The following is a 21,459-nucleotide window of genomic DNA, read 5'->3' as shown; positions in this document are numbered from 1 at the left end:
CACTTCTCATGGCTCCTTCCATCCAGGCTCCCAGAGTTCACGGAGAGTGAGAAAAGGAGGATCAATGGCACCTATGACTTTTTTGGGTTCAATCACTACACCACCATCCTGGCCTACAACCTTGACTATGCCTCTTGGATCTCTTCCTTTGATGCAGACAGGTAAGTCGGCCAACAGGGCATTTGGAACAATCTCTGGAGAAGACAGCAAGGTGCCTCTTTGCCCAGCTCTTACTGCACAGCCTCAGGAAAGTTACCTCCTGGTGCCATACATCCTGGGATTTGAAGATGAGTCCACTCCTGAGACACCTAATCAAACCTCTGTCAGTCTGCTAGTAATACCAGCTAGCATTTCCAAAGTGCTTCCCAATGAGACAGACATACTTGAAGTTTTTGTCAAACATGTTCAAGACTTCAAGTATTTTTCTTCCCTTGGTTTTCTTCTTTTGTCAAATTTGTTTCACTTATCAGATGTATTTCAGTCAAAGTAACAGTAAGGTTGGTGTTTCCTCCCCCCCCCCCCCTTTCTGGGGTAAAGGTGAAACTATTATTTCTGCATTACACAAATGCACTCATGGTGGAAACATCAGAAAGCAAGAACAGAAATTCTTGTGGGTGTCATTCCAGAAGTGTATGTGTATGTGTAGGGGGTATACTACCTCTCCTTCTCTTCATCAATATAACATGTAAGGACATACATTATATAAACTATGTAAGATATATAGTATAGTTTATGTAGTATGTATTTATACATAAAAATATATTACCAAAAACCAAGATTATATGTATATATATATGTACTATCTTGTTCCTTTTATAATGAGCATGTTTCCACATCAGCTGTGAATCCGTCTAGGTTCTTTTAAAACAAACACCTACCCTCCCCCCCAACTGCATTCTGCAAACCCCAGAGTCAGACTCGCTGAGGGGGCTGAGAACATCCCCCTGCTGGTCCCTGTCCGAGCACTCACTGGACTCTTGCTGCTTCATGGTTCCTTGCACTGTCTCCCCGTGACCTGTGTTCAAACTTAGAAAATGTTCTGGGTCCAGTTCAGCTGAGAAAGATAAATTCAGTTACTGATAAGAGTGTATTTTTTTTTTCCTGAAGGATTTGGACATTAAGATCTAAATAATTCATCCTTATTTGAAATGTATGACTCTGCAGAGAAAGACAAATACCATGTCATCTCACTCATGTGAAATTTAAGGGAAACAGAGAACATATGGGAAGGGGAGAAGAAAGGAGAGAGGGAAACAAACCATAGGAGACTCTTAATAGAGAACAAACTGAGGGTTGGTGGAGGGAGGTGGGTGGGGATGGGCTGCATGAGTGACAGGTTTTAAGGAGGGCACTTGTGATGAGCACTGGGTATTTTATGTAAGTGACGAATCACTGAATTCTACTCTGGAAACCAATACTGCACTGTAGGTTAGGCAAAATTAAAAAAAAAAAAAAGTGTGATTCTGGAGACGTTCAAGTTTTTGTGCTTCCCCCAGCAGGTGCTGCTTTGGCACAAGCTGTTGCCCTCTCCTGGTCCATCACTGGAGAGAGGCAGGGTCTTGGGCACTTAAAGCAGGTCCCAGCCTATCTGCTGCCTGCCCTCACCAAATGGGGGCCCCAACCATGGGTGCCTGTGGCCACACCTGTGGTGCTGACTAGATGTCACTGACGCAGGGAAGCCCATTCTCTCTCCTGACACAGCACTCAGATCCTATTGGAGGCTGTGATCAGGGAATCCCAGAGCCTTTCACAGCCTTTGGACGGTTCAGTCCATGAGTAAAGCCATTCATCTGTAGAGGTGCAAACAGAGAGCTCAGGTGGCCTGTCACAGCTACACTAGCAATGAGCAGTACGACTAGAACTAATGAAAAGAGGAGAACGTGAGGCAACCTGACTCTTCTGCGGTTAGTTATGACTGTCAAGTCTAGACTAAACCTAAGGCTTTGCCTAGTATAAATCCTGCTTCGTGTTTTGTGCAAAGGGCCTCTTGGGATTTACAGACTGAGACCTAATCTCTCGTGTTTGAACCTGTGTAGGGGAGTTGCCTCCATTACAGATCGCTCCTGGCCTGACTCTGGTTCCTTCTGGCTGAAGATAACACCTTTTGGCTTCAGGAAGATACTGAACTGGTTAAAGGAGGAGTACAACAACCCCCCAATTTACGTAACAGAGAATGGAGTGTCCCAACGGGGAGAAACAGACCTCAATGACACCCTAAGGATCTACTACCTCCGCAGTTACATCAATGAAGCCCTCAAAGGTAGGGAAGGCCCATCCCTTCCTCCGTGTGCACGTTTCACCACTGGAAACACCTGCTAACGTCTCCAGTTAGGGGAATACTGCATCCACGAGACCCCATCATGAGAAAAAGGCGGCTTCTCACTCCTGATGGGTTTAAGCTTTTCTTTGAGGCTGCACTCTGAGTCTTTTCCTTCCTAGATGTAACTCAGCAAGCAAACCCCGTTGCCTGGTAAGAGTGAGACCTGAATTCCTGGCCAGAGTCATCTGCTCTGCCAGATGATCCCTGATGTCTGATGTCCCTGAACAGCAGCGACCTGCTGAAAGCAGGGGCTAGGAGGAGGAGAAGCAGGCTGCGGGGGCTGTCTGTAGGGTCTTTTGTTCCTCAAGCAAAAGTCTGAGACCCTCAGCTCAGCAGAACCCCCTGGGATGGGATTAGGGCAAGGGCCTGTAAGTAACTGAGTGAAAGAGTGAGTACTGCAGCAGCGGAAAGAAATGCTTAGAAAGTCCTAGCCCAGTGAAAATCTTTTCCAAGGGCCACTTCTTTTCTTTAGAAAGAAGCATTAACACTCTAAGGCACTCCCCAAGACTGGTATCCCAACATGTGGAGACAGAGGATTGCGTGACTCAGCAGGATTAATGTAGCCTATCCATGTTCCTGATTCCCATTCAGGACTGAGCCTTTCTAGGAAAATGCTGATGGCTCTTAAGCGGGGACTGTGGGAGAGCTGTGGGCAGGCGTGGCTCCTGTAGGCCCAGCGGAATGGGGTCTTATAAGACAAAGGAAGCTCATGCTGTGGCCTCTGCATTTGGGCAGCTGTGCAGGATAAGGTGGACCTTCGAGGATACACAGTTTGGAGTGTGATGGACAACTTTGAGTGGGCCACAGGCTTTGCAGAGAGGTTTGGTCTGCATTTTGTGAACTACACGGACCCTTCTCTGCCAAGAATCCCAAAAGCATCAGCCAAGTTCTTCGCCTCTATAGCCAGGTGCAATGGCTTCCCTAACCCTGCTGCGGGACCGCACCCTTGCCTCCAGCCAGAAGGTGAGCCGTGGCTCTGGGAGGGACTAAAGCCAGAAGGTGAGAGGGGCCTTTTCAGTCTATTTTCTTCTAGTTTATTCCCCTCTTCTCTGCCTTTCTCATATTTATTTTCATTCATTCATTCATTCATTCATTCATTCAACCAATATTTTCTTTGAATGCTCCAGACATTCTTATGATGAAACAAAGGAACCAAGGATTAATGTTACATCTAGAAACTAGACCGTGGTCTGGGAAGAGCAAGTCTAGATTCTTGTCCCAGACCTACCACTAACTGTGCAACCTGAGGCAAGAAACTAGGCACATGCTTCCAGGTGGATGTGAGGATCTAATATAATGACTGCAAACAGTGCTTGGCATGATGTAAGGGGCCTAATACTTGAATGACTGAAAAAGCATTAATTACTACAGAAAAGAGATAATTATCCACTTTACTCCAATTGTTGACAGATTTTTTTAAAAAAACACAACTACTTCAGAGGTTCAATAACTCGGGGAAAGGGATGCATCCTGTCACCTCAGCCAGGAGCTCACTCTGGATACCTGTGTGACTCTATTCCAAGGACCTAGCTTGGGTTTAATATCGGTTAACACTGATTTGGTAACTACATCTGTATGAGTGCATAAACTGTCCTCTGTCTTCCTCTCCTAGATGCTGGACCTACCGTCAGCCCCCTGCAAGAGGAGGAAGTTCAGTTTCTGGGGCTAACACTAGGTGCGACAGAAGCCCAGACAGCTTTGTACGTATTCTTTTCTCTGGCAATTCTCAGCATCTCATGTGTGACGTTTCTGTCATACAAGTACTGTAAGCACTCCAAGCAAGGGAAAACACAAGCAGGCCAACAGGAATTGAGCACTATTTCTGCATTCTGACCCACAAGTTACCACTTGCTCCAGTTCTGCAAAACAAGCCGTTTGCCTGTATACCTTCACTGCCCACAAAACTCCTTAGGACCTTCTACTCTGCCCATGCCAGATTTCTTCACAACGGCCTTCTGCACTGTTAGAGACTACATGAATCTTGGAGGCTCTCAATCTCTAATTAAAATGGAAATACATGCATCTTGTCCCAGTATCAGGAATTCATTAGAGCACTGGAAGACCCTGTACTTGGCTCTTGTAGAAATAGGAGTAAAAACCATAGCAATCCTTTTTATAAGACATCATCTCCACTGTGTAGATGGACTGCACTGTCATCTCCTGCCCTCTCTTCAAATTGTGTTGCTCAGAAAAGAAAAATGGTACTGTAAGCTATATCCTATATCCTATGGCTGCTTCTCCTTGAGAAGGTAGGTTCCGCAGAATTTATACAGTCACACAAGCCCTCTGGGGCTTCTAAGCTTTTCCACGAGACCCATGGTTTCTGTTTATATTACATATTCCCTGAGCAGAGATACCCTAACATCCAAAGAGAGATGACCTCTGAATGAACCTTTATTCCCCTCATAGCCACCTTTTATGTCCTTCCTGCCTTTCCCCTGCCCAGGATGACTTCTAAGGACCCAAGTATAGCCTTCAAGGCCCATGTAATCTGCCCTTGGTTCACTTAGCCTGTTTCTCGTCTTTCCCTCTCAGTTTGTGGTAATTCTGAACCTTGTGTAAGCCCTTGACTATCCCCTCTTCCTTTGTGTCTTTGCAAATACTATTCTTCCCCCTAGGATGCCCCTTCTTCTGAAAATGCCTTCAATCTCAGCTCAAATAATGCACTTTTCCCTCTGCATAGCTTCCCCTGAATTCCCCCAAACATTCCTTCCTCTACTTTGCTTATAAATATCCCCTATTACAGCTTGTCCATATTATACCGGAAGTGTGTATTTCTCTATCAGCCTCTTGAGGATAAAGGACCATGTCTCACTGTCCCTAGCAAGCACATTTTGCAGACAGGGCATAGAAAGCACACCTGCTCCTTTTGTGTGTTCATTCACAAAACACATCCAAAGTAGTGGTAGGAAGTACAGAAAGATGATGTGGTCTTTATCAATTCCCCACAATGTGCTAATAATAGACAATCTCAGTACAGAATACTTAAAAGCTTATTTGGTCTATACATTCTTTATAGGTATCAGGGAACTGAATGTTATTTATAAATAGTAGTTTTCAGCTAGATTTAAAAGAGTGATCATGGGGGTGACTGGCTGGCTCGGTCAGTGGAGCATGCTACTCTTGACCACAGGGTCATGAGTTTCAGCCCCACATGTGGTGTGGAGTTTACTTAAATAAGTGACTGATAATGCTTGAAATTTTGTTTCTTGCAGGCATTCCTTACCTGAATTTGTTGTATCTGTAGAAAATTCCTATCAAATGTTTCACTGCTGGGGACCCCAGCCGACAATTTATGGTATAGAAACATTTTCCTCCATCAATAGATTGGAAAAGTTTGTCAGATGGGGGTAAGGGTGGTTCTAAAACTGAAAGACTCAGTATTCTAAATTGTCAATTACCTCTAAAATCTCAAAAGTCAATGTAACTTTTTTGAGGAGGGGGACATAGACTGATAGTTTCGCATTAAATAAACTTGTAGGAAGAGCAGAACAATCTAGGCAAAAAAAGAACATTAAAACATTATAGAGCTAGTTATAAAAAAAATAGCTTGGTAGCTAGCAGAGAGAAAAGATCAACAAAAGACAAGACTGTACACATAAACAACTACATATGGGCATAAAGGCCAGGACAAGGGGAGCATGCCAAATTAGGGGGACAGACAGAGTAGTCCATAAATGGTGGTGGGTCAAGAGGTTAGCTCCTGAGGATGTAAGCCACAAGGAAGGGAGCCAGATTCCATCCCAGGATACTAGATTTAAATGTAAAAAAACTGAAACCATAAGAATAGTAGGATAGGTGAATTTTTTAAAATTAATTTGCAAAGAGAGGTATTTATAAGACTTAGGACCCAGACGCCATAAAGAAAAACTGATAAATTTGATCACACAAATACTGTGGCAAAAAAATTACTGTCAACATACTCATCAAAAGATAAACAGGGAGAAAATATAGCATATGCTAGACAAAGGGCTAAATTTCTTTATGTACATGGAATTCTTATAAATCAATAAAGATGAAAAACAAAAACTGGCAAATACAGGCAGTTCTCAAAATAAACTGAAATGTCCAATAATATTAAAAGACAGCTACATTCGTGATCAACACAATGCATATAAAATGCATACAATTTTTCATCTACCACTGACAAAGATGAAAAATATAAGTCTTGGTAAGAATGTGGGGAAATCAACATTCTCAGACACTGTTGGTCGGAGGTATAAATTCATAGAGCCTTTAGAGGTGGCACTCTGGCAGCTTCATTTATAATCCAAACTACAAACACTCCATGACTCAGTTATACAAACATATCCTACTGGTGTATTTTCAAAGCTAAGAAGATACCGCCCCAAAGATGCTCAGTATAGCAGTATTTCTAATGGAAGAACAAAAACAAGCGGGAAAAAAAAACAAAAACAAAAAACCCTACAATAACAGATGCCACCAGAGAATGGATAAGTTGGGGTACATTTATCAAGTAAAATGTTACACAGACATTAATAAGAATGAGGTAGCTATGTGTTGACAGGGAAAGATCTTCGAGACTGTGTAAGTAAAAAACTAGATGCAGAGTAGTACATATATGATCGTATTTAGAAAACATCACATATTGGCTTCTATATACATAACATTTTTCTGAAGATTACAAAAGAAACTGTTATTAGAGGTTACCTCTGAGGACTAGAACTGGGGTAAGATGCAAGGAAAGAGACTTCGTTTTCATTTTACAGCCTTCTATACTATAGTTTTGAATTTTTTTTTACCAAGCATACTTTTTAAATTATAAAGCTGAGGAGGGAATCCTCCTACTCAAAGATTGTGAACCATTCTTTTATATCCGTTTCTCTGATATTTAATTTTTTTCAAGCAAACAGACTTGAGATACTCCAAGTTTCTGCAAGCATATTTCTAATAGTTATTAGCAGGGTCACACCCATTTGAAAGGTTGTGGGTTTTTTTAAAATCACATATTGCTGTATTTTAATCCTTGACTTAAATGGGATGCCTGGTGGAAGTTTTTCTTTTCCAAATTCACTTTTAAATTATGCAAGTAATATGATCATTGCAGAAAATTGGGAAAATCTATTAGGGTGCAAAAAGAATTAAAAGAACATATAACCATCTTACCACTGTTAATGTTTGGTTGTTTTCTTTACACTATGTTAATACAGGTACTATTTATATATAAAATGTGTTTATAAAGCTGAGATCATACTGTATGTACAAATCTGTATTCTGCTTCCCCCCCCCACAACACATAACAGGTAGTCAATGAATGTATGTTAAACTGAATTGTTAAATTAGTACTGTACCATTTCTCCTCATCAAAAGTTAATTTCTGCAGAAGGCATTTGGTTGGTGTAAGACCTAATGATTATGTTTGTACCTAAACTCTGTCTACACTTACGATCATTCCTTAGAAAAAATGATCAAGGAGTTTGAACCATTTAAGGTTGCTGATGTTTTCCGGAAAGAGTATACCAGTTTTCACTCTTACCAACATCACAGCCTGGCTGTTTCCTTGCCTTGTTTCCCTTTAGCATTTTTAAAAATCGTTATTTCATAGGTGAAAAACAGAGTTTGCTCTGAGAAAATTTCTTCCTCCTGTTACAAAATTAAGTCTATAAGTTCACTCAAAAGCACTATCTTCCAATCTAAAAATGGAAGGCTAAAAGAGGAACTGTCTAGCTTACTCTCTTTTTCAAACATGATGAGTTAGTGGTCTCCATTACCAAAAACAAAGGGATGAAGTATCGTGTAAGTCAGGTTAACAATCTCTTTAAAATTCTTAAGAATAAACCAAATGAGCAAAAGGCATATCTTTATTCCATACTTCCTGTCCTACCTACAGGTACCTTAGGTCTTTGAAAGGTGATTGTCCAGAGCAAAACTTCATGATAAAGGCGAGAGAGAACTAGCTATAACTCAGCAGCTGTTTTGCATCTGAGGAGAACAAAGACCATACATAACATTACGCAAAGTGATGCCTCACTGACTTAGGACAGACAGTAACATAGCATCCATGTGTGTCAGAAAACGTCTTCCTCCTCTATCAAGTAGGGTAGTCACAGCCACTTTCCTGAGATAGCTCCACGGCAGTACTGGGGGGGGGGGAATTAAACACATGACCTCAACAGAGCCCTGTGCAACAAAAAAATGCTAGGATAACAAAACTTAAAGCAAAACTAAGATCATTTCAATTTTTGGAAAAGATTTTTTATTCAGTGTTTAAAAACTACAAGATTTTGCTTGCAGCTGATGAGCAAAAAGAGAAAAGTTAAACATAAATTATCATCTGATTGGCTAGTTAAAAATGCTCTGACTCCGAGTCAAATTACTCAGTGACATACCAGTTACTTTGTGTGGACTTAAGAGTTCTAGAGCAAAATAGCTCTAAACAAAACGTGTCATCTGAGAGCATGGGGCTAATGGGTATATGAGATACTAAGAAAGCTGATAAAGGGGGGCTGTGGCAGAACTTTTGATTCTTTTAGGCTTCTAGCAGTTGGTTACCATATGCAAGGACCTAGTGGCCAGTTACTTCATCTCTTGAGTTGTCCAAGGAGTTAAACAACTTTAACCCACTAAGCAAGAATAAAGGGACACTTTATAGACCAGCTGGAAAACAAAAAAGCAGTCCCACTTCTCCAGTAGAATTTTAGTTGCATTAAATCGTAAGGGAAACAATGATTATTGCACATACTGTACTTGTCACACTACATCTGTTGAGTAGAATTTCCATTCCAGGTGTTGTTTTCATCTTCACCATCATCTTGAGTCCTCAATCTGTAGATCTTCCCCTCCTTTTTAAAGTCTTCCCCCCGTTTCTCCAGCACTCTTTTCCTGACTGGGTCCCTGACGTAAGGAGAAAGGGAGAAAATAGAAAGTGACAAAAAGTGAAAACAGCAGTAATACAAAGCTGTTTCCTTTACACTTCCATCAGGACAGGGAGCTGTACTTTACGGAGAGTCCAGGGGAGATAATTATATGCTAACACGGCACAAGACTATACACGTTTTTGGCAGGTTAACTTCATCTGTTTTCCAAGCCAAACTAGCCCAGTCCCTGCTCCATTATCATGGATCTCTTGATGGCTTTCTAAGCTTTAGGAGAATAGGGCCATCTGCTAACTAATCTTTATTATTTACTCAAACTGATTTATCTACTAAAATGTGTATAACTTACACAGCACCCTAGAGCTTATCCAAGCTCCATTTCTAGCCTAATTTACAGAAATCATCAATTATTAATTTTTAATCCTTTCATACTCTGTAAGAAGGATTGATTTATACCGGCAGATAGAGTCCAAGATGGTGAAGGAGCAGGAGACCTAAATTTCGTCTGGTCCCAGGAACTCAGCTGGATAGTTATCAAACCATTCTCAACACCTAGGAACTCAACAGGAGATAGAAGAAAAGAACAGCTGCAACGCTATGAACAGAAAAGTGACCACTTTCTGGAAGGCAGGAGGTGCAGAGAAGCGTATCCAAGGCGATATTTGGGAAGACAGACCGTGGCGGGAGGGAGACCCCGTCAGCCGCTACCGGCAAGTAATAGAGCAGCGGAGCACAAAATCGAACTTTTAGAAGTTGGCTCCGCTGAGGGACGTCGCTCCAGTGGCTAAGCGGGGCTGGAACCCTCGCTGGGACAATGTGGTCTCAGGACCCTCAGGGTCACAGAAAGACCAGGGGTGCCTGAGTGCGGCAGAGCTCCCAGGTATCAGAGCAGGGAAGCCGGCTGCAGAGACAGAGCTGAGGCGTGGGCTCTCAGCTCGGGGTTGCCATAAACCATGATTCGCGGCACAGTCAGGCCACTGCTCTTCCAGCAGGAACCCAACAAGGGGGAGATCCGGGGAGACTCCCCTTCCTCCCCCAGGAGGAGCGGCACAGGAGCGCACCGCAGGAATCTGCTGGGTTTGGAGACTCCACACAGGGTCAGGTGCCAGAGATAGAAATGTTCGGTCAAAGGCCAGGTAAGCATGGAGTGTGGCCGGAGACCGGGGGAGACGGGAGTGATTGACTGCTTTTCTCTGGGGGCGCACTGAGGAGTGGGGCCCCGAGTTCTCGGCTCCTCTGGGGCAGAGACTGGGAGGCCGCCATTTTCACTCTCGTCCTCCAAAGCTGTACGGAAAGCTTGCAGGGAACAAAAGCTACGAGAGCAAACCAGAGCAGATTACTTAGCCCGGACCCAGCAAAGGTGGGGCAATTCTGTCTCCAGCAAAGACATTTGGGAACCACGGCAACAGGACCCTCCCCCAGAAGATCAGCAAGAACAGCCAGCCAAGACCAAGTTTACTGATCAATGAGAACGGCAGAACTCCAGCGCTAGGGGAATATACCACATAGAACTTATAGCTTTTTATCCCCCGGGATTCTTAGTCTTTCAACTTTTTTTTTTTTTTATTTTTCTTCTTTCCTTTTCCAACCAACTTATCAATTCCTTTCTTAAAATCTTTAATTTTCATTTTTACAGCCATATTCTATCCCTTCATTATATTTTACCTTATTTGTTTGTGTGTGTGTGTGTATATACATGTGTGTGTATATATATGTGTGTGTGTGTATATATATATGTTTTTCTTTCTTTAAACTTCTGAGATGCAGTTTCTTCTAACAGACCAAAATACACCCAAAATCTAGTGTATGGCTCTGTTCTATTCACCAGCCTGATCACATTCTCTCCCTTTTTTCCCCCCGGTTTTGGGTCTCTTCTGATTTGTTTAGTGTATATTTCTCTGCGGTCATGGTTGACCTTTGAGTATTTTGTTCTCTCGTTCATCTATTCTCTGGACAGAATGACAAGATGGAAAAACTTAGCTCAAAAAAGAGAACAAGAGGCAGTACTGACTGCCAGGGACTTCATCAATATGGACATTAGTAAGATGTCAGAACTGGAGTTCAGAATAATGATTATAAAGATACTAGCTGGGCTTGAAAAAAGCATAGAAGACACTAGAGAATCCTTTCTGGAGAAATAAAAGAACTAAAGTCTAACCAAATTGAAATAAAAAATGCTATTAATGAGGTGCAATCAAAAACGGAGGCTCTAACTGCTAGGATAAGTAAGGCAGCAGAAGAAAGAATTGGTGATAAAGAAGACCAAATGATGGAGAATAAAGCAGCTGAGAAAAAGAGAGATAAACTACTGGATTATGAGGGGAGAGTTTGAGAGATAAGTGATACCATAAAGCGAAACAATATTAAAATAATTAGAGAATAAAATAATTCTCCCAGAAGAAGAATAAAGGGGGGGGCAGAAAGTATATTGGAGCAAATTATAGTGGAGAACTTCCGTAATATGGAGAAGGAAATAGGCATCAAAATCCAGGAGGCACAAAGAACTCCCGTCAAAATCAATAAAAATAGGTCAACACCCCAACATCCAATAGTAAAACTTACAAATCTCAAAGACAAAGAGAAAATCCTGTAAGCAGCTTGGGACAAGAGGTCTGTAACCTACAATTGTAGAAACATTAGATTGGCAGCAGACCTATCCACAGAGACCTGGCAGGCCAGAAAGGACTGGCATGATATGTTCAGGGTACTAAACGAAAAAATACGCAGCCAAGAATATTTTATCCAGCTAGGCTGTCACTGAAAATAGAAGGAGTGATAAAAAGCTTCCAGGACAAACAGAAACTAAAAGAATTTGTGATCACCAAACCAGCCCTAAGCAAAGAGAGCGCCTAAAAGTAACACAGACCAGAAAGGAACACAGATAATATAAAGTAACAGTCACCTTACAGGCAATACAATGGCACTAAATTCATATCTTTCAATAGTTACCCTGAATGTAAATGGGCTAACTGCCCTAATCAAAAGACACAGGATATCAAACTGGATAAAAAAGCAAGACCCACCAATATGCTGTCTGCAAGAGACTCATTTTAGACCCAAAGACACCTCCAGTTTCAAAGAGAGGGGGTCGAAAACCATTTATCATGCTAATGGGACATCAGAAGAAAGCTGGGGTGGCAATCTTATATTAAACAAATAAGATTTTTAACCAAAGACTGTAGTAAGAGATGAAGGACACTATATCATAATTAAAGGGTCTATTAAACAAGAAGATCTAACAATTGTAAATATTTATGCCCCTAACATGGGAGCAGCCAATTATATAAGCCAGTTAATGACAAAATCAAAGAAACACATTTACAATAATACTAAGGGACTTTAACAACCCCCTCACTGCAATGGACAGATCATCTAAGCAGAAGATCAACAAGGAAATAAGGGCTTTGAATGATACACGGGACCAGATGGACTTCACAGATATATTCAGAACATTCCATCCCAAAGCAAGAGAATACACATTGTTCTCTAGTGCACATGGAACATTCTCCAGAATAGATCACATCCTGGGTTACAAATCAGGTCTGAACCAGTACCAAAAGACTGGGATCATTCCCTGCATATTTTTGGACCACAATGCTTTGAAACTGGAACTCAATCACAAGAGGAAAGTTGGAAAGAACTCAAATACATGGAGGCTAAAGAGCATCCTACTAAAAAATGTGTGGGTCAACCAGGAAATTAAGTAAGAATTTTAAAAATTCATGGAAACAAATGAAAATGAAAACACAACTGTTCAAAATCTTTGGGAGGCAGCAAAGGTGGTCCTAAAAGGGAAGTATATAGTACTACAAGACTTTCTCAAGAAACATGAAAGGTCTCAAATACACAACCTAACCCTATACCTAAAAGAGCTGGAGAAAGAACAGCAAATAAAGCCTAAACCCAGCAGAAGAGAAATAACAAAGATTAGAGCAGAAATCAATGAAATAGAAACCAAAAGAGGGCGCCTGGGTGGCTCAGTTGGTTAAGCGACTGCTTTCGGCTCAGGTCATGATCCTGGAGTCCCTGGATCGAGTCCTGCATCGGGCTCCCTGCTCGGCAGGGAGCCTGCTTCTCCCTCTGACCCTCCCCCCTCTCATGTGCTCGCTCTCTCTCATTCTCTCTGTCTCAAATAAATAAATAAAATCTTTAAAAAAAAAAAAAAAGAAAAAAGAAACCAAAAGAACAGTAGAACAGATCAATGAAACTAGGAGCTGGTTCTCTGAAAGTATTAATAAGATTGATAAACCCCTGGGGGTGCCTGGGTGGCTCAGATGGTTGAGTGTTTGCCTTCGGCTCAGGTCATGATCCCAGGGTCCTGGGATCGAGTCCCGCATCAGGCTCCCTGCCTACCAGGGAGCCTGCTTCTCCCTCTGCCTCTGCCTCTCTGACTTTCATGAATAAACAAACATTAAAAAAAAAAAAAAAGATTGATAAACCCCTGGCCAGACTTATCAAAAAGAAAAGAGAAAGGACACAAATAAAATCACGAATGAAAGAGGAGAGATCACAACCAACACCAAAGAAATATAAGCAATTATGAGAACATATTATTAGCAACTATATGCCAACAAATTAGACAACATGGAAGAAACGGATGCATTCCTAGAGATGTATAAACTATCAAAACTGAACCAGGAAGAAATAGAAAACCTGAACAGACCCCTAACTAGCAGGGGAATTGTAGCATTAATCAAAAATCTCCCAACAAACAAGAGCCCAGGGCCAGATGACTTCCCAGGGAAATTCTACCAAACATTTAAAGAATTAATACCCATTCTTCTGAAACTGTTCCAAAAAATAGGAATGGAAGGAAAACTTCCAAACTCTTTTTATGAGGCCAGCATTACCTTGATCCCCAAAGCAGACAAAGACCCTACCAAAAAGGAGAATTACAGACCAATATCCCTAATGAACATGGATGTAAAAATTCTCACCAAAATACTAGCCAATAGGATCCAACAGTATATTAAAGGGTTATTCAGCATGACCACGTGGGATTTATTCCTGGGCTGCAAGGGTGGTTCAACATCCACAAATCATCAATGTGATACACTACATTATTAAAAGAAAGGACAAGAACCATATGACACTCTCAATAGATGCAGAAAAAGCATTTGACAAAGTACAGCATCCTTTCTTGATCAAAACTCTTCAGAGTGTAGGGATAGAGGGTACATACCTTAGTATCATAAAAGCCATCTATGAAAAACCCACAGCGAATATCATTCTCAATGGGGAAAAACTGAGCTTTTCCCCTAACGTCAGGAACACAGCAGGAAGTCCACTATCACCACTGCTGTTCAACATACTACTAGAAGTCCAGCCTCAGCAATCAGACAACAAAAAGAAATCAAAGGCATCCAAACTGGCAAAGAAGAAGTCAAACTCTCACTCTCTGCACATGATTTGATACTTTATGTGGAAAACCCAGAAGACTCCACCCCAAAACTGCTAGAACTCATACAGGAATTCAGTAAAGTGGCAGGATATAAAATTAATGTACAGAAATCAGATGCATTTCTATATACCAACAATGACACAGAAGAAAGAGCAATTAAGGAGTCGATCCCATTTAAAACTGCACCCCAAACCATAAGATACCTAGGAATAAATCTAACCAAAGAGGCAAAGAATCTGAAGACACAAAGAAATGGAAAATGTTCCATGCTCATGGATTAGAAGAACAAATATTGTTAAAATGTCTATGCTATCTAGAGCAATCTACACATTCAATGCAATCCCTATCAAAATACCATCAACTTTTTTCATAGAACTTGAACAAATAATCCTAAAATTTGCATGGAACCAGAAAAGACCCCGAATAGCCAGAGGAGTGTTGAAAAAGAAAACCAAAGCTGGTTGCATCACAATTCCAGACTTCAAAGCTCTATTACAAAGCTGTAATCATCAAGACAGTAGGGTACTGGAACAAAAGCAGACACATAGATCAATGGAACAGAATAGAGAACTCAGAAATGGACCCTCAACCCTATGGCCAACTAATCTTCGACAAAGCAGGAAAGAATATCCAATGGAAAAAAGTCTCTTCAACAAATGGTGTTGGGAAAGTTGGAGAGCCACATGCAGAAGAATGAACCTGGACCATTTCCTTACACCATACACAAAAATAGACTCAAAATGTAAGAAAGACCTAAATGTGACACAGGAATCCATCAAAATCCTTGAGAAGAACACAGGAAGCAACCTCTTCGACTTCGGCTGCAGCAGCTTCTTGCTAGACATGTTGCCAAAGGCAAGAGAAACAAAGGCAAAAATGAACTATTGGGACTTCATCAAGATAAAAAGCTTTTGCACAGCAAAGGAAACAGTCAACAAAACCAAAAGACAACCGACAGAATGGGGGAAGATATTTGCAAATGACATATCAGATAAAGGGCTAGTATCCAAAATCTATAAAGAACTTATCAAACTCAACACACAACAAATAATCCAATCAAGAAATGGGCAAAAGACATAACAGACAGGTCTTCTGCAAAGAAGACATCCAACTGGCCAACAGACACATAAATAAGTGCTCAGCAACACTCAGCATCAGGGAAATACAAATCAAAATCACAATGAGATACCATTTCACACCAGTCAGAATGGCTAAAATAAACAAGTCAGGAAATGACAGATGTTGGTGAGGATGCAGAGAAAGGGGAACCCTTCTACACTGTTGGTGGGAATGCAAGCTGGTGCAGCCACTCTGGAAAACAGTATGGCAGTTCCTCAAAAAGTTGAAAACAGAGCTACCCTATGACCCAGCAATTGCATTACTGGGTATTTACCCCAAAGATACAAATGTAGTGATCCGAAGGGGCACATACACCCCAATGTTTATAGCAGCAATGTCCACAATAGCCGAACTATGGAAAGAGCACAGATATCCATTGACAGATGAATGGACAAAGATGTGGTGTGTACACACACACACACACACACACACACAAAATGGGTATACAACGGATATTACACAGCCATCAAAAATGAAATCTTGCCATTTGCAACAATGTGGATGGAACTAGAGGGTATTATGCTAAGTGAAGTAAGTCAATCAGAGAAAGACAATTATCATATGATCTCACTGATATGTGGAATTTAAGAAACAAGGCAGAGCATGGGGAAGAGAGGAAAAAATGAAACAAGACGAAACTGGAGAGGGAGACAAACCATGAGAGACTCTTATCTCAGGAAACAAACTGAGGGTTGCTGGGGGAGGTGAGGGAATGGGGTGGCTGGGTGATGGACATTGGGTAGGGTATGTGTTGTGGTGAGTGCTGTGTATTGTGTAAGACTGATGAATCACAGACCTGTACCCCTGAAACAAATAATATATGTTAATGATCAAAAAAAAAAGTTAACTCACGCAATAATCTGGTTAAAACAAGGGACAGATGTAAATCTAGTGGCAGGAAGATCAATTGGATTATTCCAATGATTCTGGTGAGAAATTATGAGATCTTTGACTAAGGCAGTGGAAAGGAATGAAACGAAATATATTTAGGAGATTAAATCTGTGAAACTCTGACAGATTAGATATAGAAGGGTAAGGAAAAGGGAGAAAAGAAGTTGACTATGAATTTTATTTCTTGATTGACTAAATGAATAGTTGAGAATAGAAAGGAAAAGGTTTGTAGGAAAATATGTTTTACTGTCCAGTGAATAAATGTATTTCATAAATGACACTAAAAAAAAAAAAAGAATAAACAGGCTTTCAGCATCTGAAAATGGAAAGGAAAACGGGTGAAATTTAAGCTAATATATTCTCCAATGGTCAGTGGGGTGAAGGGGGGGACCAACAGTGGAACACAAAGCTTTGCTCTCAAGATATACATTCATCCATCCTTTGCCCCAACCTAGTATCTCTTCCCTTATTTGAAAAAAGTTTTAAAAGACCACACAGCAGGGCACCTGGCTGGCTTAGTCAGAAGAGCTTGTGTCTCTTGGTCTCAGGGTCGTAAGCTCGAGCCCCACACTGGGGGTAGTTTACTTAATAAAAAAAATAATAGTAAAAAAAGAGAAAAACAAACCCACATAGCAAGCTATGCTATGTAACAGTAATTCAGAATTACATGCATCTACCCATTGCTCGGTAAGAGTTCTAAAATTCAGCACTAACAAGACCTAGTTTGGGGGCGCCTGGGTGGTTCGGTTGTTAAGCGTCTGCCTTCGGCTCAGGTCATGATCCCAGGGTCCTGGAATCAAGTCCCACATCGGGTTCCCTGCTCTGCGGGAAGCCTGCTTCTCCCTCTCCCACTCCCCCTGCTTGTGTTCCTGTTCTCGCTATCTCTCTCTCTGTCAAATAAAAATCTTAAAAAAAAAAACCTAGTTTGAATGCCGTTCCCAGTCTAGAGAAGAATTTCCCTGTATCCCCACTTAAGTAATGTACTAAGGATATGATTGGTCTTCCTAATAGCTACAAAAGAAACCAAGATAAAGGCCAAATCAGCCCAATCACAATATTCACTAAATCTTCATCTAGAGAGTCAATAGGAGGGCGCCTGGGTGGCTCAGTTGGTTGAGCGACTGCCTTCGGCTCAGGTCATGATCCTGGAGTCCCAGGATCGAGTCCCGCATCGGGCTCCCTGCTCGGCAGGGAGCCTGCTTCTCCCTCTGACCCTCCCCCCTCTCATGTGCTCTCTCTCTCATTCTCTCTCTCAAATAAATAAAATCTTGAGAAAAAAAAAAAAAAGAAAAGAGAGTCAATAGGATATAAGACCAAGGACCTTATTTACTGATGGCAGACCGAAGCAAGGATTTTCATTACTTATCACACAGGATTGGTGTGTGCTATAATGCGTATTAATGGCTGAACAATGTTTAACAGCAAGAGGTATATATTATAATAAATCGTGCTATTATTTAATTAGAAAAAGCTACAATCCCACCTTCCAGGAAAATACTTCCATTAACCTGTTTCAAATATGCAGAATCTTAACAGAGGTATGAGCTAAAATCATTGGTGTTGTTTAGAATTACCATTCTAACCTTGGCCATGTGCAATAAAAAGAAGGCCTCTTGCTTAAGGGGACTAGTGTAAAATAACACTCTGAAGAAGGCTCCATTTTCAAGTGAATATCTAGTTTTCTCAGTTTGGTCTTTCTCTGAATGAAGACAAGAAGAAGACAGGAAGCAGATCAAAAAGCTACCAGGGATTAAAATTATCTAAAGCACAGTGACACCTCCAAAAAAATGTATGCAAGATTACTGTGAGAAATTAATTAAATGAAATATCTTGTTGGACAAAACATGGTTAGCAAGAAAGATACTACTATTTAGGCCTGGAAAAAAAAAATCTGCCTTTACAGTTACAGGATAAGGAGAAGTCAATAAATAAAATCAGCGGAGGTGATGCTGATTTTTGTGGAGGAGGTTCTAGAAAGATGGTTGAGAAAACTCAGGTAGTGAGCGTCCCAGGAAAGATGACAGAGTAAAACCTGAGAACATTTAAATTTTTTCCCTTATGCAGAAAGATGGCAAAGTACCCATAACAAAAATGTTCATTTTGAATTTGAACATTACTAACACATTCTGAAATGGGTAAACACAAACAAATACCTTTTTTCTGAGTTGCTAGATGATGCAAGGTTTGAGGACTCCGATGATGCTGCTCTCACAGAGGTCTGTGCAGGAGGGTTACTAAATAGGAAGTTGCTAATCAATCTCCAGATGGCAAGGAATGGGTAAAGGACTGTCCCCAACAATGTCCAAAAGTCTCCACTGGAAGAATGTACCATGGATGTGGTTGTTCTTCCTGCCTAAAAATTAAGAAATAAACCTCAATAAAGGCTCCATGAGCCCAACCACATCACACTCAAGGTTCTAGATGAATCTTTTATCTGGAAAACAAAGTCCTATTGACTTTAGTTTACTGCAAGAAGGTACCATTACCATCTTCTGCTGTTTTTCAAATGTATATTTTATATAAACTTCTGGGAACTCCAGGAGCTCTGTTTTTTAAAGGAGTAATCACAACACTGAAACTAGAAAGTAGTTCTTGGTGAAATGAACCAATTATTTTTAAGAGAACTAACCTTCTGTTTGTAATGAAATCAACAACTTTGGTAAGAAAAGTCTTCCTTGCTTATTAAAAACAAGGGAAAGGTTTCAAAACCTCAGTGAATACAAATTAATCCTGATTAAGACTAATTGTTTCAGGTGTGGGGCTCTAGTTCAGAACCAGGAAAACTATCCTAATCAAAATACAGAAGACCAGGCTCTCCATCTCTGGTACTTAGGGGATGCCTTGGCCAAGTCATTTAAAGTTTCTGAGCCTCTTCATCAGAGATTAAAATACTGTTGTGAGGATCAAATGTGATCAATATGTTTAAAAATCAATGTTACTTTTATGTTAAAATCTTTTTTTTAAAAACTTCGTAAACAGTAGGGTCATACATAAATAAAAGACACTAAAACCATACATTATACCAATACTGTGCATTTCTTATTTTCTTCTCTTACTGGTCATTTTTGTACATGAAAATAGGTGAGGAAAAAAGGGGAAAATTAAAATATTTATTTAATGCATTAGCAATAGAAATATAAAACACACAGGATAATGGAACAATAAATTAATCTAATATTTTTGGACAATCTGAATTTAATTACACACAGTACATGTTTCACCTTCCCTTCCACTGATTTTAAGAAATGATCAGGAGTAGAACAAATAGGATTGTAAAGATAGAAAAAAAAAAATACGTATATACATACCGGCAATAGTACCACTGAAGCACTTGGGGCAAGTTCCAAATCCAACAATTTCTTTTTATAATCTTCTTTGGTAAATTCCCTCCGGGGAAACATGGTTGCTAGTGAAAAATTACCGTAAGTGTTGCCAACAGTCTGTAACATAACGTAAGTTTAAAACCTTACAAAGGTGCCTTTTTAAAGTAAGATATTACATACCCAAATGCATCCAAAACAACTGCTTTAATTCAAACTACCTTAATTTTAAAGTTCATTCAGGGGCTAAGTCAGTTAAGTGTCCGACTCTTGGTTTTGGGTCAAGTCATGATCTCAGGTTTGTGAGTTCAGGCCCTGCTCAGCACAGAGTCTGCTCCAGATTCTCTCTCCCTCTCCCTCCCCGCCGTGCCCCACCCTGCACGTGCTCTCTCTCTCAAAAAATAAAATCTTAAAAAAAAAAGGGGGGGGGCGCGCCTGGGTGGCTTAGTGGGTTAAGCGTCTGCCTTCCGCTCAGGTCATGATCCCAGGTTCCTGGGATCGAGCCCCGCATTGGGCTCCCTGCTCAGCAGGGAGTCTGCTTCTCCCTCTCCCTCTGCCTGCCACTCTGCCTGCTTGTGCTCACTCGCTCTGTCAAATAAATAAATAAAATCTTAAAAAAAAAAAAAAAAAACTGGGGACGCCTGGGCAGCTCAGTCGGTTAAGTGGCTGCCTTTAGCACAGGTTATGATCTCAGGATCCTGGGATTGAGTCCTGCATAGGGCTCCAGTCCTGCATCGGGCTCCTTGCTCAGCGAGGAGCCTGCTTCTCCCTCTGCCTGCCTCTCCCCCTGCTTGTGCTCTCTCTGATAAATAAATTTTAAAAATCTTAAAAAAAAATGAAATAAATTTTAAAGAAGTTCATTCAAAGGTAAACTCACAAAACCTTTATAAAAACTTTGTGCTTCAAAAAGTAGCTCAAAGCTACCAAATCCAAATAGTACCTAAAAGCTTTTACAAGCCAAAAATGATCACAAAATCGCAAGATTATAGTTCCTAAAGCCATCTAAATTGATTGAGTAAAAATGAACAGTTGTCTATCTCTTTTGAATATTCCTACAGTTTGCCATTAGTTTTCACTATACTTTGGTAAACTTGTATTACTATCTCTCCATATACATCTGGATTACAAGCATTCCCTATTAAAAATCTGGAATAGTCCAGAACTTTCCTCATATATATAACATCAGGAGTTTCACGTCTTCCTTGTCTCAAAAAAATAAATGGCCCATAGTCTAATCCCTGCCACACACACTCCCAGATCCAGGAACCTACACTGGGCAGCATCACGATCACCTTCATAATTTTAAGTCACCTATACCTGTAAAATCTTAGATAAGTGTTTCTCTCTCCCTAGAAGATTCCAAAGAAACAGACCAACACCTTTGTTCTTTGTATTTTTTTTAACTGGAGGTCATATACATACCTTTCACTGTTCTTACTCTAACATGAAGAAATACAAAAATACAAAATTAGGTTACTGTACTGAAATAAAGTTCTAATAGGACTAATGCAAAGATTTTTTTTCTCATGTGGCTTCCTCCTTCACTTACCTGTGGTAGCAGTGGTACGACTC

At 40.7% G+C, this 21,459-nt stretch overlaps 2 protein-coding genes across 5 annotated transcripts in view; one reads left to right on the top strand and one right to left on the bottom strand.

Moving 5' to 3' along the window:
• Nucleotides 1-7,456, top strand: part of LCT (lactase) — a 52,228-nt gene extending 44,772 nt beyond the window's left edge. The window contains exons 14-17 of the mRNA XM_045868949.3: nucleotides 27-161; nucleotides 2,037-2,260; nucleotides 3,056-3,283; nucleotides 3,933-7,456. Of these exons, the coding sequence (XP_045724905.1) occupies nucleotides 27-161; nucleotides 2,037-2,260; nucleotides 3,056-3,283; nucleotides 3,933-4,153 (808 nt within the window). The 3' untranslated portion in view covers nucleotides 4,154-7,456. The remainder of the gene's footprint in view (nucleotides 1-26; nucleotides 162-2,036; nucleotides 2,261-3,055; nucleotides 3,284-3,932) is intronic.
• Nucleotides 7,457-8,514: 1,058 nt separating this feature from the next.
• Nucleotides 8,515-21,459, bottom strand: part of UBXN4 (UBX domain protein 4) — a 58,624-nt gene continuing 45,679 nt past the window's right edge. For all 4 annotated transcript variants that reach the window (XM_064586456.1, XM_064586458.1, XM_064586457.1 and 1 more), the window contains 3 exons: nucleotides 19,876-20,007; nucleotides 18,721-18,920; nucleotides 8,515-9,175 (listed from right to left, as the gene is read on the bottom strand). In XM_064586456.1, the coding sequence (XP_064442526.1) occupies nucleotides 9,037-9,175; nucleotides 18,721-18,920; nucleotides 19,876-20,007 (471 nt within the window). In that variant the 3' untranslated portion in view covers nucleotides 8,515-9,036. The remainder of the gene's footprint in view (nucleotides 9,176-18,720; nucleotides 18,921-19,875; nucleotides 20,008-21,459) is intronic.

This window comes from Mirounga angustirostris, unplaced genomic scaffold, assembly GCF_029215605.1.
Source record: "Mirounga angustirostris isolate CCGP_5_RB_7025 unplaced genomic scaffold, mMirAng1.0.hap1 SCAF_3, whole genome shotgun sequence".
In the NCBI taxonomy this organism is placed as follows: Eukaryota; Metazoa; Chordata; class Mammalia; order Carnivora; family Phocidae; genus Mirounga; species Mirounga angustirostris.
The sequence above is the reverse complement of the archived record's forward strand: the minus strand, read 5'-3'. Positions and strand labels throughout refer to the sequence as shown.